We start from the raw sequence: 16,157 nt of genomic DNA on the forward strand, positions 1-16,157 counted from the left end.
TGCATATCTACATTCTTAGTGTAGAGTATATAATATTTGTTATTTATTTTTTTTGTGCTGAATTTGGGAAGGTGGGATATCCGTTGAGAGCTAAGGCCGGGTTATATTGTTTAAATGATATCTGATAGTATAATTAAATGAGTCAAAATTTGACACACATAAGGACAACTTTATTAATTACAGAGGTGTAAAATACTCGAGTAATGACTGGCTTCAAAAGTTCACCATCATATCTGAGGAAGCATATTAAGGTAGCAAAGATGCGCCCCCCCCCCCCCCCTCCCCCCGCCCCCCCAAAAAAGTTTATTATTTGTTCTGTTTTTATAGAGCCATTAGCTATGTAATATATTAGCTGAATGCACAAAATTTAGTGCAAATAAAATGATGAGAATAAATTCAATTAATATTTTTGTGGGATTTCTTTTTAAATTAAATGTTACAAATCTCCAAAAAATGTTTAGATAAACAATATATGCTAAACTAATTGTAATTCATGTTTAGTGATGTTCTTACCAGGTGGTGGATAAGTATTTACAATATGTCATTATATGGATCATTAAGTATGAATAAGGACTGTCAGTGAATATTATATATTATATCTTATTAATTACATGCTTTTCTCATTAATTAATCTAATTAGTTACAAATAATTATTTATCAATATTTGCTAAGAAAAAAAAACTCTAAATGCCCCAAATAAACATTTAAAATATTAATTGTCTTTTTAGACAGTGATGTTGAATAGACAACACAAATAAAGTGGCCTTTAAAAATGTTAACGTTAAATGTTTTAATTCTATGACTGTCCTTATTAATTCAACACCTTCTTGTATTCTGTCTGGAATATATTTCTAGCCTCTCCATCACAGCTTGTTCCACAAAGAGATAGTTCGTCCAAAAATGAAAATTCTCTCACCATTTACTGCACCTCTGTCATCCCTGATGTTTATGATTTTCTTTCTTCACATGAACACAAGCAAAGATTTTTAGTCCATATAATGCACAGGGACAGCACCACTAGAGAAACCACACAAAGTGAACATGATGGTCAAGATTAAAATATTGGTATTTGTATTCTTCTTACATATCGTTTCACTTAAGAAGACAGTGATTCATTAACGGATTTCATGAGTTACTGTCATATTCTCTTTGTGTATAGTTTTTAAAGTGTCATTTTTGGATGTCCCATACACTTGCATTATATAAAGAGAATTTTTTTTTTTCTAAAACCCTTAGTTTGTGTTCATCTGAAAAATGGCATGAGGGTGGAAATGATGGAGTTTCCTTTTAATACCTTTCCCCTGTATTTTTTTATTTTGAATTTTACATTTTTTGGTGTTAATTTCATTATAATTGTCGTTGTTGAACTAAATATACATGTTTGACCTGTGCCATTGCATTTGTTTCGTTCTCTCCCTTTAACCATTCTTTACTTTTTTCCTTTTACTCAAGTATGATTTTGACCAGACACCTGTACTTTCACTTGAGTAAAATTTTCGAGTCATTTTTACACCTCTGATTAATTATTCATGATGTCATTCTTATTCTGTGGCCATCATCTGAGCTTTCTGTGAAGTCCTGCAGGTGCGACTGACTAATAATGATAAAAATCAGGACTGTCAATAAAGACCGCAGTCATCGTAAACATGTAAATAAAGTTCTATCTTGTTTGGGAATCTTGCTAATTCTATACCGTTAAGATTGTGGAGATTGTTATAGGTTCTTCAGCTCATAGTCAAAGAATTTGTGAGTACAGTGAGCGTTTTTGAATGTCATGCAGTTTTCATTGGCATTCATCTCAAAGCTAAAGAGATCCTTAAAACTTACTGTAGAACGAAAAATGAAAACAGAATCTAAAATATGAAGGTCTACTAAAATAACACATTATTTAGAGAGGTGTAGTTGAGGAATATTTCTATGTAATGCATTGAGTAATTAGAAGCAAATTAAAAGGAAAAGCGGTGAAGAATGAACTTTTTAAAGATGGAATGTTTCCAAGTTACTTAAGCCGGTCGTCACCCAAAACTACAGAATGCAGTCAGACCAGAATGTCTTTCATTGTGCCATATCCGTCTTGCTTCTGTTACCATGTTACATTTTAGAAAACAAGAATCTATTTCTGGAACGTTTGTTTGGATTTAGAAAAAAGTAATTATCAGCGGTCTTCTATTCAAATGTTGTACTTGGACAGAACAGAATCAAGTCCGTTTTATCATAATAGCGCTGGGAAACAAATGAGCTGGCCTTGTTTTCCCCCGCTACAACAGAGCCAATGCAAATAGAGTCATGTTGAGGTGTTGTTTCCTAGAGGCTGTACACAGTCCCTGGTGTCATCATGCAAAACGTGTTCTCTTGTATCTCTTGTTTATGTGAGAGAGTGATAGATACAAAAGGTAAAGCGAGGGAATATCGGATTTTAGCCTGAGGTTTAATCCTACTGGCAAATGATTGTTGTGAATTTCCATTTGATACCCAGAGCGGTTCTTCATGTGTAATGCCAGTGTATCTGGCAGGCCTGACCAAGCAGATTGGGCAGCTCATTCTCATGTTCAGAGTCACAGGTGTATGCCCAGAGGCTATTAATTACCATCTCTACCTCATTATTTTTCCTAATTAGAATATATTCCAGTGCTAGTCCTCTCTGCCAACTGAATCTAATGAAATGGTCATGCACACTATTGCTGAGGTTACTGCTGGTGGCACAAGCATGCCAGATATACTGTGCAGAATCCAGGTCTGCCATTTCTCAAAGCCTGAATCTTTTTAACTTGAAGCCCAAACAACCTCACAATTACCTAAATGATTGTTCCTGATAGTCCCATATTTTTAACTTTTGATATTTTATGTAATCTCTATGCAATCATATGCACTAGCGTGATCTTTTTAGAGTATATTGGGATATATTGCCACCTGCTGGAGAAAGTATAAAACGGGTTTTTTTTATTAATAATTAAATGTATTTAATTACAGTCTTAATTTCTTTAATAGAAACCTGCATACCTATATAATATTCATATGAATAAGTAAACGCTGTTCTAATGAATAATAATAATAATAATATAATGTGTTTATTACAGTGACTGGAATGGAATTCTTGTGAATCACACTTTGTAGTTGTGATCAAACTTGATTTGTAACTTTTTAAGGAAGCGACTTCCTTTAGCTGCATTCTTTGATTGTTGGAGAAACTGAATGACAACAAACTAACAAACCTGAACAGAAAGATATGAAATTTGACTGTTTTTTTGTTTATTTACTATATCTCCTATTTATTTACTGTACATATAAATACATGTACTATATTTCCTAATTTCTGATCCAAGCTCATCTCTGTTTCAGGATGTATCCTGCAGACTAAATATTCTTCCTGTCTAAATCATGCCAGATATCTAAATTGTAGTTCATGCAGTTATAAGAGCCATGTTCTCAACTGTTTGGTGATATATTCAGTATTTAGACTGAAGAAGGGAAAAGCTTTAACTTTAAAATCTAAAGCTTTTTAGATGTTTCTTTTCTTTAACCACTTCCTGTTCTAGGCATTCTGTTTTGAAACTGTGTATTGTAAGCACTTTTCATGTTATTGCCCCCTTAAGATGAATCATTCTGTTTTATTTGTAAGTTCCTTTAGATACATAAAATATAAATAAAGAAATGCATCCATACAAAAAGAAAGATTGGATTTAGATTTCTGGACACGGTGACCTCGTGTGGAGGTCTTTGAGAATGACACACCTCTTCATGTCTAGTGGGAAACAGAACATTACACCAAGCTTTTTACCTTCAGCTAATGAAATGAAGTCTTCAAATTGAAATAATTTCACTTTCGGAGTCATTTTCCCATTTTGTCTGCTTTATTGCAAAACTTTTAGGTCAAATGTATCATAATTGGAAATTTTTTAATGGAATCTTAATCATTATCAGACACAAAAACCTTTATAGAGTTATTTTTTTTAATGATATTTTATGTTTTGCTATATATATATATATATATATATATATATATATATATATATATATATATATATATATATATATATATATATATGCATTATTAGTTGAGTCCTCACTTGGTCCGACATGACAGGGTTGACGATGGTGACACAGTCCACCTCTCGTGCCTTTTCCAGCACCTATATATTGCAATTTAACAATTTAACGCCCCGGGACGCTCCTCAAATGACACTACATCAGAAAAGCGGCCCGTGAGTCTCCTCCCTTCGTTTTCCGCCATCCTCCGTTTTCCTTCTGTTAATTTCCACCGTCACCGTTTTGCTGCTGGAGCCCCGTTCCTCCTGTCAAGCTGCCTGGAGGTTTCCTCGTCAGCGGCTGGCAGGGAGGAGCTGCCTCCTGGAGATGTTCATTTGGAGAGGCGAGCTGACAGGCCTGACAGCCCGTCCCCACGGGGCTTTTGTCATGTGATTCCAGGCTCCCCGCAGGTTCTCTCAAGCACTCCTTTATCCATCCATACAAATGAAGTGATGGACTCTTTCTCTCTCATGTTTTTTTTTTCTTTTTCTTACCAGCCAATCTGCATACCACAGCATAGACAAAGACGGACCACGTTCCCTCCCCTCTCTCAGACAGACTCAAGGCAGACTTTCTTAACAGGCTTTGGAGATTAACACTGCTTGCTCCCAGTTTCTGGGGTTTTAACGCACCCGTATTAAATGAACTGATCCACTCTGGCTGTAATTTGTACTCTTTCACAATCAGCCAGCTCCCATCGCTCTGAAAGAGACAAAACATCTGCCACTTTACACTAAGAAATGTCACCTAAATAATGAGTCTTCTGGATTATTCAGTGTCTGCAAGACTGTATCTGAGTGCTTGTAAACCACTTTCCACTATGTTTTGTCATTAAATAAATGTTCCTGGTTCAATATGAATAAAGCTGAATCAACAGCATTTGTAGTGTTGATCACCACTAAATAAATAAACACATTTATACTTGTTCCCCGCAAGCATTATGCAACAAATATGATTAAGATGAACGTATTGCATGCAGAAGATTCCTTTTTTTTTCTTTTTTTTTTTTGAAGTAACATCTTTTAACTGTTTGTTTTCAACAGGTACAAGCGACCCATTCGTCAAATTCAAATTAGATGGCAAAAACATCTACAAAAGCAAAGTCATCAACAAGAACCTGAATCCCATCTGGAATGAATTATTTTCCATTCCCATCAGAGACCTGGATCAGACTCTTCATCTTAAGGTTTGTGACGCGTTTACACTATTACATATTTCAAACAATTGTTGAATTATGAAGTTCAGTATCTCTTCTATTAATTCTAATGTAAAATAAATAAAAAAATTATCTCAGAGTTGGAGGGAGTTTTGTTGGAAGATTGGAATACGTTTTTATTACACCAATTTTATTTTACTACACCATTGGTTCTTTGATCTCTGTATGGGACAAATATTTGTTCAAAACAATTTATTCCGAATATGTATGCAAAACATATCTATTCAAAACACCTAATAGGGAAGAATTTATTAATGTCATAAACTATTTGTTTATTATTTTAAACAAATGTAAATAAAATGGATTGTTTCCATATTATTGCAACTAAACATTTTTTTTTTTACACATTTATTATCCTTTGAAATTATTTGATTGTAAAACAATAAATCTGGTTATTAAACACTATATAAACTTTTGTATCACTAATATTCATATCATCATCCCGATGCAGGTTTATGATCGTGACCTCAGATCCAATGACTTCATGGGATCAAGCGGCTTTCCTCTTTATAAACTGGAGTTGGACAGGTGAGGAAATCTTTGTCATGACGTCGTGCTGGTACAGTTTCTCTGGTGATTACAGATAATGATAGATGAACTGATAAAGTTGAGTGAATTTGCTCTATGCAGAATAATTCCTATCACACTTCCTCTGGAGGACCCCAACAGTGCGGAGACTGATATGGGAGTCATCATTCTAGAGGCCTGCCTGTCCATCAGAGAGGAACCTGCCAAACGAAATGTACAGACCCTAAATAAAACGCTTACTTTAGTAGGAGGAGTCAAGTGGTTTTCTAACAGAATTTTCATTTGTCATTGATTTTTCAGAAGTGGCTTCTAAGAAGAAAGGGAAGCTTTAATAAGGTATGTTATTCTATATACTGAGAATATTATTCAATTATTCATGTATCGCATCTGTCCACTGGAGGGCAGTAGATCCTCAGCATCTCCCCCACAGACACTTCACTGGTGTTCTGTACATTTACTCAAGTTTCTTGACTTCTTTCACTTTCACTTAGTTAAAAATGACAGAACTTCAACAGAGCGAGAAACCTTTGTTAGTGGCTGCGGCTGTCTGACACACTGAAGCAATCCAGGATTTCTAAAGTGAATGCATCAGGGTGATTTTAACAAAGCACAAGTCTGTTTTGCATTTTGTGCAGGTCACTTCATAAATGGGAGTTTACTTTCCTCGCAGCGATAAGCAAACCCCTGCCGCATTCTACTGTAGTTCTACTGAGTGGGGTGCCGTCGCAGATAATTTACTTTCAGTATACTGTATTTACGCCCAGCGTTGAAATTGATATCAGTTAAACTTAAAGCTTTAGAATAAAAGTCTGTATACTATATAAGTTATGGCCTGTTTGGACTATAAATACAAAATATTAACAAAAACTCATTATACAAGTTTAGATATGTTCGATTTGTAGACAGAATCTTGTCTTAAAAAGTTGAATCTTAAAAATATCAGTAATTATGGTATCACAAATTAAAGGTCAATAAATAATTATAAGACAAAATAATATTTATATTTTGTGTAAAGATAACAAAGGTTACTTTAGGGATTATTAAGATTTTTACATTGTGACTACTTACATAAAACAACTGAGATCAAGTTCTGTTTGACGTCTGTCAGTAGAGGCAGAACATGAACATGTCTCTCATTTCTTCCCTCTCCTCCTCTATCACACTTTCCTCTTCACAGCCATGCCACACTGTCTTTGAGATGGAAACGGGCAACAGTATTGGCGCATAGCATGTGGTTCTTCTTCCTGACAGTGTCTGGAGTGTGTGTGTGTGTGTGGTCTTTGAGGCACTATGCCAGTGTAAGATGCTGAGGATATGTGTGATGGCTCATTCCCAGGCATGGTGAGCTATAACCCAGATGTTGGGATGTAATATCACAGCTGTGGACAGGCTTGTCCCCACCATATGGAGGCAATCCCCCAGCTCTTTTAGCACCAGGAATAGCCTCTCTTTAGGGGCCACTTACTCTTAAGCGGAATTGTTTTATTGGCCACAGAGATCACAAATTTGTCCAAAATAAACACTTGGGAAGGCTTGGATGGATATTATATTTCTCTCTCTGCTCCCTCTATAACTACCCCACTTGTCTCTCGCTCTCTCTCTCTTTAAAGAGGCTTGTTTATGGAGATGTGGCCATTACATTAAATGTTAATGTTGGTTTGTCTGCTGTCCCGTGTATGTGTGTGTGTGATTCTAATGTCACACAGGCTCAGTCACACTCTCTAAGCAGCCAGGTGGGAAAACAGCTCTCTGGTCTGTGATTACTGGCAGAACAGACCAGCCTCTTCCGGATGCCTGTGTTTTTTTTTGTTTTTTTTTAAGTGCAGGGCTATCAACCCACAAGTCATCTCTGTACTGTGTATTTATCCATCTGTAGTCTTGTTGATGGACCTGTTTTTTTTGTTGTTTTTTTTACTCCGAGGTGCCGGGATCACCTGTACATTTCATCAAGCGGTTTTTAGAAGCTGTTATTGAATGATATATTTTGTTACAAAAATGTACAAAAAGTATTCTTTTATTAAGATGCCACATTTATTTACAGTAGGAAAAACATGTTTTACTTGTCCCCTTGCTTTTACTAGCAAATTTGAACACTGACAGACCATTTCTGAAATAAAATTATTTGAAAGTTATTTGAAATTTTAATAATGAGATTTTACACTTTTACTTTTTTTATCATATTTTTGCTCATATACGCAGCCTTAGTGAGCATAAGAGACCCGTTTCGAGAACATAAAAAAAAATCTTACTGACTAATAGCTTGAGACTATACATGACATCTATACCTTCATAACTGCTCTATTTCTGTAAAATGTTGGCATATGATAAAAAAAAAAAAACATTTCTTCACTTTATCATGACTATCAGAAATCATTCTCGCAATTACATAAAAATCTCATCTATCTGAGCCAAGTACAATAAGTTTCCTTGGTGACATATTTAAGTATTTACAGAATTTATAGCAACTACATTAAGCACACTGAAAACTGAATGTTTAAGTTTGCGAATGGTAAAAGCATGTTTAGAATCAACACATGTAAGATGATCCGAGACTGAAGCATTGGCCTAAACTAGTAGATTTGTGTGTGTGTTGGCTGTTCCAGGGACAGCCCGTTAGCCAGGCGCAGGTTGGGCGGTTCACGTGTGGACAGAAGAATCAGGTTTGGACTGGAATTTACACCGTCGTCCTGTTTGAAGGCCAAGACATGCCCGACTGTGGTCAGGGAGACGTCTACGTACGCTTCCGAGTGGGAGACCAGAGGGTCAGGAGCAAGGTGAGAGCGTCCCTCTCTCCCTTTATCTTCTCGCTTCTCTTACTTTCTCTTTTAGCAGTGCTCATTACATCATCGCAGCTTGGCTCGTCTCTTTCTTTGTTTCTAAACCTCTGTTCTGTGTTTCTATCATTACATCATTAAATCCATCCCTCTCCTTCCTCCCATACTTCCTCAGTAGTTCACATACATATTCTCATTCACTTTACACACCTTCCTTTCTCCTCCTCCCCCTCTTTCGAATCCCTTCTCCCAGACTTCACTGCTCTGGTGACAGTGGAGGCTCCTCATTAGATCGACAGGGCATCTCTCCTGAAGTCTCATTCGGCTCATTTGCATACTCAGAATGCCTTGCTCATCTACCTCCCCCCTCAATGGTCCCAACAAGCTAGTCTTGTATTCTCGTGTCCCCCTGGCTCTGTTTGGGCATGTTTGCTTGTTGAACTAAACTAGTTCAGAGTTTATAATCCCAGCGAGAAGAGAGGATGTGTTCTCCAGAAGACGGCTGCCTGTCCTCCTCCACCACATGTGTTATTGAAAGCTTACTGAATAAGGCTTAATTCACCTGTCATGTTAGCCGTCTCAGTTTTGAGAGTGCCTTAAAATTGACACAACTTCCTCTCTCTCTTTCCTTCTTGTCTGTCTTTCGGCCCGTCCCAGAATCTGTGCATGAAGGCGAACCCGCAGTGGAGACAGTCTTTCGACTTTAACCAGTTCCAGGATGCTCAGGAGAATCTCATGGTGGAGGTCTGTTGCAAGAGGGGCAGGAAGTCAGAGGAGTGCTGGGGAGAGTAAGTTTGCCGGAAAGACACTGCGTACTGTTTCGAAAGTTTACAAGGTTTCAACGTTCGAAAAAAGTGGGGTAATCCAAGTGGGGTGCCAATCTTCTCTTCAGTTGTCCTCTAGGCGGAGAGAAATAAGATAAAGTGCCCACGTATACTGTATTTCAGGATGCCTGCTATCAAATGAAATTGGAAGAATGTGTCTATGGTATAGTAATATGACATTTCAAATACAGGCGATCCAGTAACACAACTGTAGAAGTAAGCTACGATCTTAAAAGGAAAGCTGAACAATTAGGGCATATGTAATTTACATAGGATTTACATTACAATTTTTTTTTTGCAATGGTATTTTGTAATAGTAATTCACTTTTACTATCAGCAACACAGCTAACAGTCCCACTGCACATGTTTGTTCACTGATGACTCCTCACAGGCTAGATATCGACCTGAGCAGACTTCCTGTCAAGCAGAGGCAGTTATATACTTGTGCGCTGGACCCAAACAAAGGCAAACTGGTGTTTCTGGTCACTCTGACGCCATGTTCTGGTGCGTCCATCTCAGACATCCAGTCCGCTCCATTAGATGACCCCACAACCCTTCAGGAGACGCAGGAGAAATTTGTGAGTATTACATTGGGCTATTTTAGCTTTCTTTTTTAGATTTGTTTTTATTTCATCCTTTCTATGTTTTGTTACCTTTCAACATGTAAATTATTTGTAATTTGTATAATTTATTAATTATTATTATTTTTTTACAGAAATTGATGAACTGTCTGTGGAACTTGAAGGATGTTGGCTATCTTCAAATCAAGTTAATAAAAGCCACAGATCTTCCAGCAACAGATATAAGTGGTACATATGGTATTTGTATTAAATATAATAGCATCATGTATGTAGGGAATATTGTAGACTTATTAAGTGCAGTCTATCCTATTATAAAGATTTACTCAATCATAATAATGTTTAAATCTCTTAACTTCATCAGGTAAAAGTGACCCTTTTTGTACTCTTGAGCTTGGTAATAGCAAAATGCAAACTCACACCATATCCAAAACCCTGAGTCCTGAATGGAGAACAGCCCTAACATTGTAAGTTAAACTGATGTTGTAGATATCTTGTTATATCAATAAGCATGTTCATGGTAATGATATCACACTGATTTTGGCATGTCTTAAGTCCCATTAAGGACATCCACGATGTTCTGGTGCTCACGGTCTTTCATGAGGATGGGGACAAAGCTCCTGACTTCCTGGGAAAAGTTGCCATTCCTTTGTTGACTGTAAATACCACACATAATATTTTTTGTAATCATTGCTGTGTATTTTTAAATCGTGCCAATATTAACATACAGGACCACTATTTGCCTTTAGGTTTCTAATGGCCAAGAAATAACCAGAATGCTGAAGAATAATAATCTATCAAGGACAACCAAAGGAAGCATCACATTGGAGTTGAATGTTCTCTACAACCCCGTAAGTGCATAAATTTAATAGATTATTTACGAATAATATGGATTATACCAACTAGCCTTTACTGAAAAGATCATTCATATATATATATATATATATATATATATATATATATATATATATATATATATATATATATATTATATATATATATATATATATATATATATATATATATATATATATATATATATATATATATATATATATATATGTTTGTATGGTATGTATATATAATTATTTTTTTTTTAATAGATCAGAGCAGGTGTGAAAACCTTCAATCCGAAGGAAACAAAGTTTGCAGAGGACAACCCAAAGTTTAACAAAAAGGTGAGCTTTATCGACAACGATTACAGCATAATTTGGCACCATATTTTCTACTTTCTTTTAATATTAGGTTTGTTGTTGGCACCTTTAGAGACTCATTATGTTTTTCCTCTAGCACCGCCTGAAGCTCTTTAGACCCCAAAGATGACTTGACATTAATATTTATCACTAATGAACCTTCAGTTTAAAAGCCTCTTTACACCTGAGTGAATGTCATGTTGTGAGCATTACGTCCTCAGGCACATCTTGCTAACTACTGCTTTGTCCCCATTAGCTTTTAGCACGTAATATCTATCGAGTGAGGAAGATCAGCATGGCCATTCTCTATACGCTGCAGTATATTAATAGCTGCTTCCACTGGGAGAACAAGCAAAGGAGTATTACAGCTTTCCTGGTAAGACTTCATACCACTGTTTACAAGATTTCAACTCTGTGGCCCTTTTAGTAACCTGAGGTTAGAGAACGCATCCGTGTAATCCCTCTTTGAAGAAAACGCTCTGCTCCTTAATAGCAACTTTTCACTGTGCTCATTTGACCCTGCTCTGTCAGGGTGCAGCCATCCATTTTTTTATAAATAACTTTTATCGAACACCCACCACAAAGGACAACTTTTTTTTCTTTTTTTAGGATTTTCTAAAAAATGGGAAGTGTGTGTTTTACTGGAATTGGTGCGATGTGTTTGGAGTTGTGGCTTAGGGGTTAACACGTACTCCAGTTTCTGTGGTCATGTGAGAGTTTTAGGTTTAAATCTGGACTTCGTCATGTCCAGATACTGTTAAAATTACATTCTTGTCAGTTCAGCAGTGGCGTAAAGGAGCATATGTACACTGGGTACATTGAGCTCTGTTGCTTTTTGAGAGATTTGAATCTGGTTTAGGACACGTCTTGATTCCATTACAATCATTTCGTGTCAGTTGAAAAAAACGGGTGAATATGCTCTGATCATATTACACTCTGGTACTTGAGTGCACCATTCAGGTTTGAATTGCTTGCTGTAAATTAAACAATAGTAAAAAATTCAAAAAAGTGTGGCAAAGTAGAATCAGATTTGCTTTTATCCTTGGATCTGTTTGTTACAGACACTACCATTCATAAGTTTGGGGTTGGAAAGACTCACCAATGCTGCATTTAATCAAAAGAGAAGACAATTTAATATCAGTTTATATATATATTTATATATATATAATTTAAATCTTATTAATTTTACATGATGGCAAAGAGGATTTTTTAGCATCCCAAACAGTGTTACGTGATACTTCAGAAATCAGTCTAGTATGTTGATTTGCTGCTCAGGAAGCATTTATTTTTATAAAAATAATTGTGGTTCATAATATATTTTGAGGATACTGTGATGTGTTTTTTATGAATCTTTTATTTGAACCCTAATTTAAAAGAAAATAATTCATTTGAAATATAAAAAAGATTAGCATTATAAATGTCTTTGCTGGGACTTTTGTTTAATTTAATGTGTCCTTGCTTAATAAAAAAATTAATTTAATAATAATAAAAAAATTTGCTCCCAAATATATGAATGGTAGGTAGTGTGTGCTAGCAGTAAACAGACTAAACTCTAATGTGTGAGCCCTTCCAGTGTGTCCCAGCATGCAGTGCTGTGTTTTATTTTAGCCAAGTAGGAAAGGTTTTAAGCCATGCTATAACACACAAGCACAAGTTATTTTTAGAGGCTTTCTTGGAGCTGTAGTGTAATCTGCCCATGCAGATCACCCGTGCCGCTTCGGCCCACTACTGGAATGAGCAGTGCCCCCCGAAGGGGAGTCATTGGAGGTGTGTGCACCCATCCACCTGAGGACACGGGGTATCAATCTGGGAAGAGGCGTGGGACGTCCTGTTGCCGGCCCTATCATTGTCTGCACACCTTGGGTTGAGAACAGAAAGAACCTCATCTCATCTCCACTAGCATGTGGCCTGTTTCCACACCACTGCGTTCAGAGCTGTGCAGGTGATGCAGAGCTATGGAGATGACAGGAAAAATGAAAATAGGGCACCTGTGTAAATCGTCCAGGCTGAGGGTTGCATCTCAACTAGGCAATTTTTTGGCTATAAAGACCAATTTCACTTTTTCTCTCATGATGTTTAATTACCATAAATATTGCATGGCATCTATAAAACGGCACGTTACCCTCAAGGGTTAACAAACACATATCTGTCTTTCTCTCACTGTATGGGTGTATGTATATCTGTAGGCTGCGGTAATAAGGAAATAGATTCAGACATTGACAGATGCTTGTCTCTAAAAAGAGCATAATTAGAGGAGATCGTGCTTTTCTCTCTACGTTTTCTCATCCAATCCATGTCATCGTAGTCATGTCAGCCGTTTAATTTATAATGCAGGCCTGTATGCTTGGAATGTAGTACACAAAGTAAGCAGTGAAGAGAGGATACTATTCACTTTACAAACATATATTTAAAATACATTACAATACATTATTCATAGAGTCAGTGGAGTATCTGTCCTTTAGCTTTTACACTGAACACAACTTATAATGCATTTGCGGTGCTGCGGTTTCTTTGTCCAGGTCTGTAGGTTGCATAGGCAGCGCCTGTTCCCGGAACACACTCCCACCCCAGTGCTGGAAATCCCAGAGGTCACCACCCCGACCTGCACACAGCAGAGCACATATACACACTCCGTCTTGCAAAACACAGCTTTGATCTGTGGAGAGTGGGAAATACTGTATGTGTGTGGGTGCATGTGTATATATGCGCACAACTTTTCTATATTGTATAATAATTTATTCTTTGTTTTGGAAAGAAATCTTTGATTGGACCTCAGAAGGAGGGAAATGTAACATATAGTTAAGTTGCATAAATCCCCCTGTAAATGTTCCTTTAAATTTTTCATGCATGTCCACCCAAGGCACTGTTTTTAAACATTACCAGTCTCATTAGGAGTATCTTAATATGCATTTGCAAAAAAACTCTAGATATATCTCCCAAAAGCATGCAGCCGCGCTCGTAACCAGACAGACTGCTCACATACTTACGTATTTTTATTGTTTGTTTATGCAACAGTAATGAGCCTAGAAAAAGCACTTTTTAAGTCAGACAACTACAAGGCGTGGAAGAAAGAGGGCCGTGACAGATAAAATCTTTATAAAATACCACTTTTTAGATGTGGCTTGCACTTAGACTGAGAAAGATGAATGTGGCATACATCAGAGGAGACTGCAGAGGGGTTACACAGAGTTCCCTGCTGCACGTCTCACTTTGGCCTGTAGATGGAGCTACAGCACTGTCGAAACATGCATGCTCACACACACACACTTTCAGGGGCCGATGATAAGAACAGGTATGAGTCGAGAGCAGGCCGATGACAATTCTGATGGAAAGCATTAAACAAAGTAATTTCTTACAGAGCAAACAGACTCCAAAAACTTTCCACCACAGGCTAAATGAGCATTACCCAGGCATTAACTGGCCAAATTTGCTGCTTCTGAACTCTTAAAGTCTCAAGCATTTTCAAGAAAGATGAAAGGGAACGAAGGGTGAGGAAAAAAGATTTGGAGCTTTGCTGTCATTAGAGTGTATTTAAGTAGAATTAATATTTTAACATATGAGCTTGCTTCGTCTGTCAGTAGTCTGGACTAGAAAAGAAAACCTAGACGTGTGTTTGTGTGTGTGTGTGAAAATTTTTTTTTTTTTTTTGACACTGCCAGGTAGCAAGCGCTTTCGACATCATTTGACAGGCTGTGAAATGCTGATTGCTTCACATCACAGACTGTAAAGATGGCATCTGATGAATGTTTGATGCCGTGCAGCTGTAAACACAGTTGGCAGCTGTGACCGAGCGCTCTCTCTCTCTCTCTCTCTCTCTCTCTTTCTGTTTCTGTCTAACAGAATGGCCAGTGCCACATGATAGCAGGACGGGGTCTGCGCAGGTTCCTGGGTCCTGAGGGAACGCTATAAAGTGGCGGGCACCGTCTAAGCTATTAACTGGCTTGCTGGGACAAGCCAGGATTAGAATGATTACCAGTATTTCCACGACCTGATTCATTATTCCAGTTAACTCGTGTAATGTCCTCTGGAAAACGCAATGATCTTCTGAAATTGATGGGTTTTGCTGTATTGCACCTCCTGTCTGTGCTAGGGCTGTCCATTTAATGTTAATTTAGTACAGTTAATTACATTAAAAATATGCACTTAAAAAATGTATACTTTAATTTCCTAACAAAGATTTTTTTTTCTTTCATTTGAGTAAGGTTTTTTTTTTATGAGATCACTGCCAGCGTAGCTTATGGGGTCTTAAGACATGTCTATAAAGTTGAACTGTTTAAACCTGACACTGCATTTTAAAAACATGGTGCTGGACACTAAAGCAGCAAAACATAATTGCCTTAGACAATCCGTAAACATGTGTAATAATTTATTGTCCATCTTTCTAGTCAAAAAAAAAAGTAGGGTGTTAAGGACGAGACCGACCGAAAATATGTCCTTTGAATGCTTAAATTGAGCAATCACAATTAAATATTATAGACAAAAATAAATAAATAAATAGAAAATACAAATGTTAATTAAATGTAGCAATTTAATAATAATAAAGGTTTATGTTATATTGATACTTCTGTGATGGATGAGAGTAAACAATACATCGAAGAGAACATTTGCATACAACATCCAACAGTAATATATTAAAATTACATTTAAATGCCTTCTGTCAATTCTGTCATTATTCACCCTCATGCCGTTCGAAACCTGAACGACTGTAAGATATCTTTCAGAATAGTTTTACACAAATAGTTTTGGTTACCACGGAGTTCTACTTTATAGACAAAATAAATAAATGCATCATATGTCTCAAAATCCATCATATTTGATATTATTATATCACATTAAAAAGAAAGTCATACTGATTAGGTTGAGTAAACAATGAAAGGATTTTCATTTTTTGGGCTGAAATGTCCCTTAAATTACCGTGATTTGAGGCTTTCCTCACCAAATATTTAAATATGCAATGCATTTGATTATTTTATGGACATAACATGTACTTGATTCACTGAAATGTTTTCATTGATTGA

General features: G+C 36.6%; 1 protein-coding gene across 1 annotated transcript in view; it reads left to right on the top strand.

Annotated features, from left to right (window-relative positions):
* The window catches only part of LOC127933905 (multiple C2 and transmembrane domain-containing protein 2), a 42,718-nt gene that overhangs the window by 5,497 nt on the left and 21,064 nt on the right, over nt 1-16,157 (top strand). The window contains exons 5-17 of the mRNA XM_052531013.1: nt 5,070-5,212; nt 5,694-5,770; nt 5,873-5,984; nt 6,071-6,106; nt 8,374-8,544; nt 9,202-9,332; nt 9,760-9,946; nt 10,084-10,177; nt 10,311-10,413; nt 10,502-10,604; nt 10,696-10,797; nt 11,050-11,124; nt 11,396-11,515. Of these exons, the coding sequence (XP_052386973.1) occupies nt 5,070-5,212; nt 5,694-5,770; nt 5,873-5,984; nt 6,071-6,106; nt 8,374-8,544; nt 9,202-9,332; nt 9,760-9,946; nt 10,084-10,177; nt 10,311-10,413; nt 10,502-10,604; nt 10,696-10,797; nt 11,050-11,124; nt 11,396-11,515 (1,454 nt within the window). The remainder of the gene's footprint in view (nt 1-5,069; nt 5,213-5,693; nt 5,771-5,872; nt 5,985-6,070; nt 6,107-8,373; nt 8,545-9,201; nt 9,333-9,759; nt 9,947-10,083; nt 10,178-10,310; nt 10,414-10,501; nt 10,605-10,695; nt 10,798-11,049; nt 11,125-11,395; nt 11,516-16,157) is intronic.

This window comes from Carassius gibelio, chromosome A18 (assembly GCF_023724105.1).
Source record: "Carassius gibelio isolate Cgi1373 ecotype wild population from Czech Republic chromosome A18, carGib1.2-hapl.c, whole genome shotgun sequence".
In the NCBI taxonomy this organism is placed as follows: domain Eukaryota; kingdom Metazoa; phylum Chordata; class Actinopteri; order Cypriniformes; family Cyprinidae; genus Carassius; species Carassius gibelio.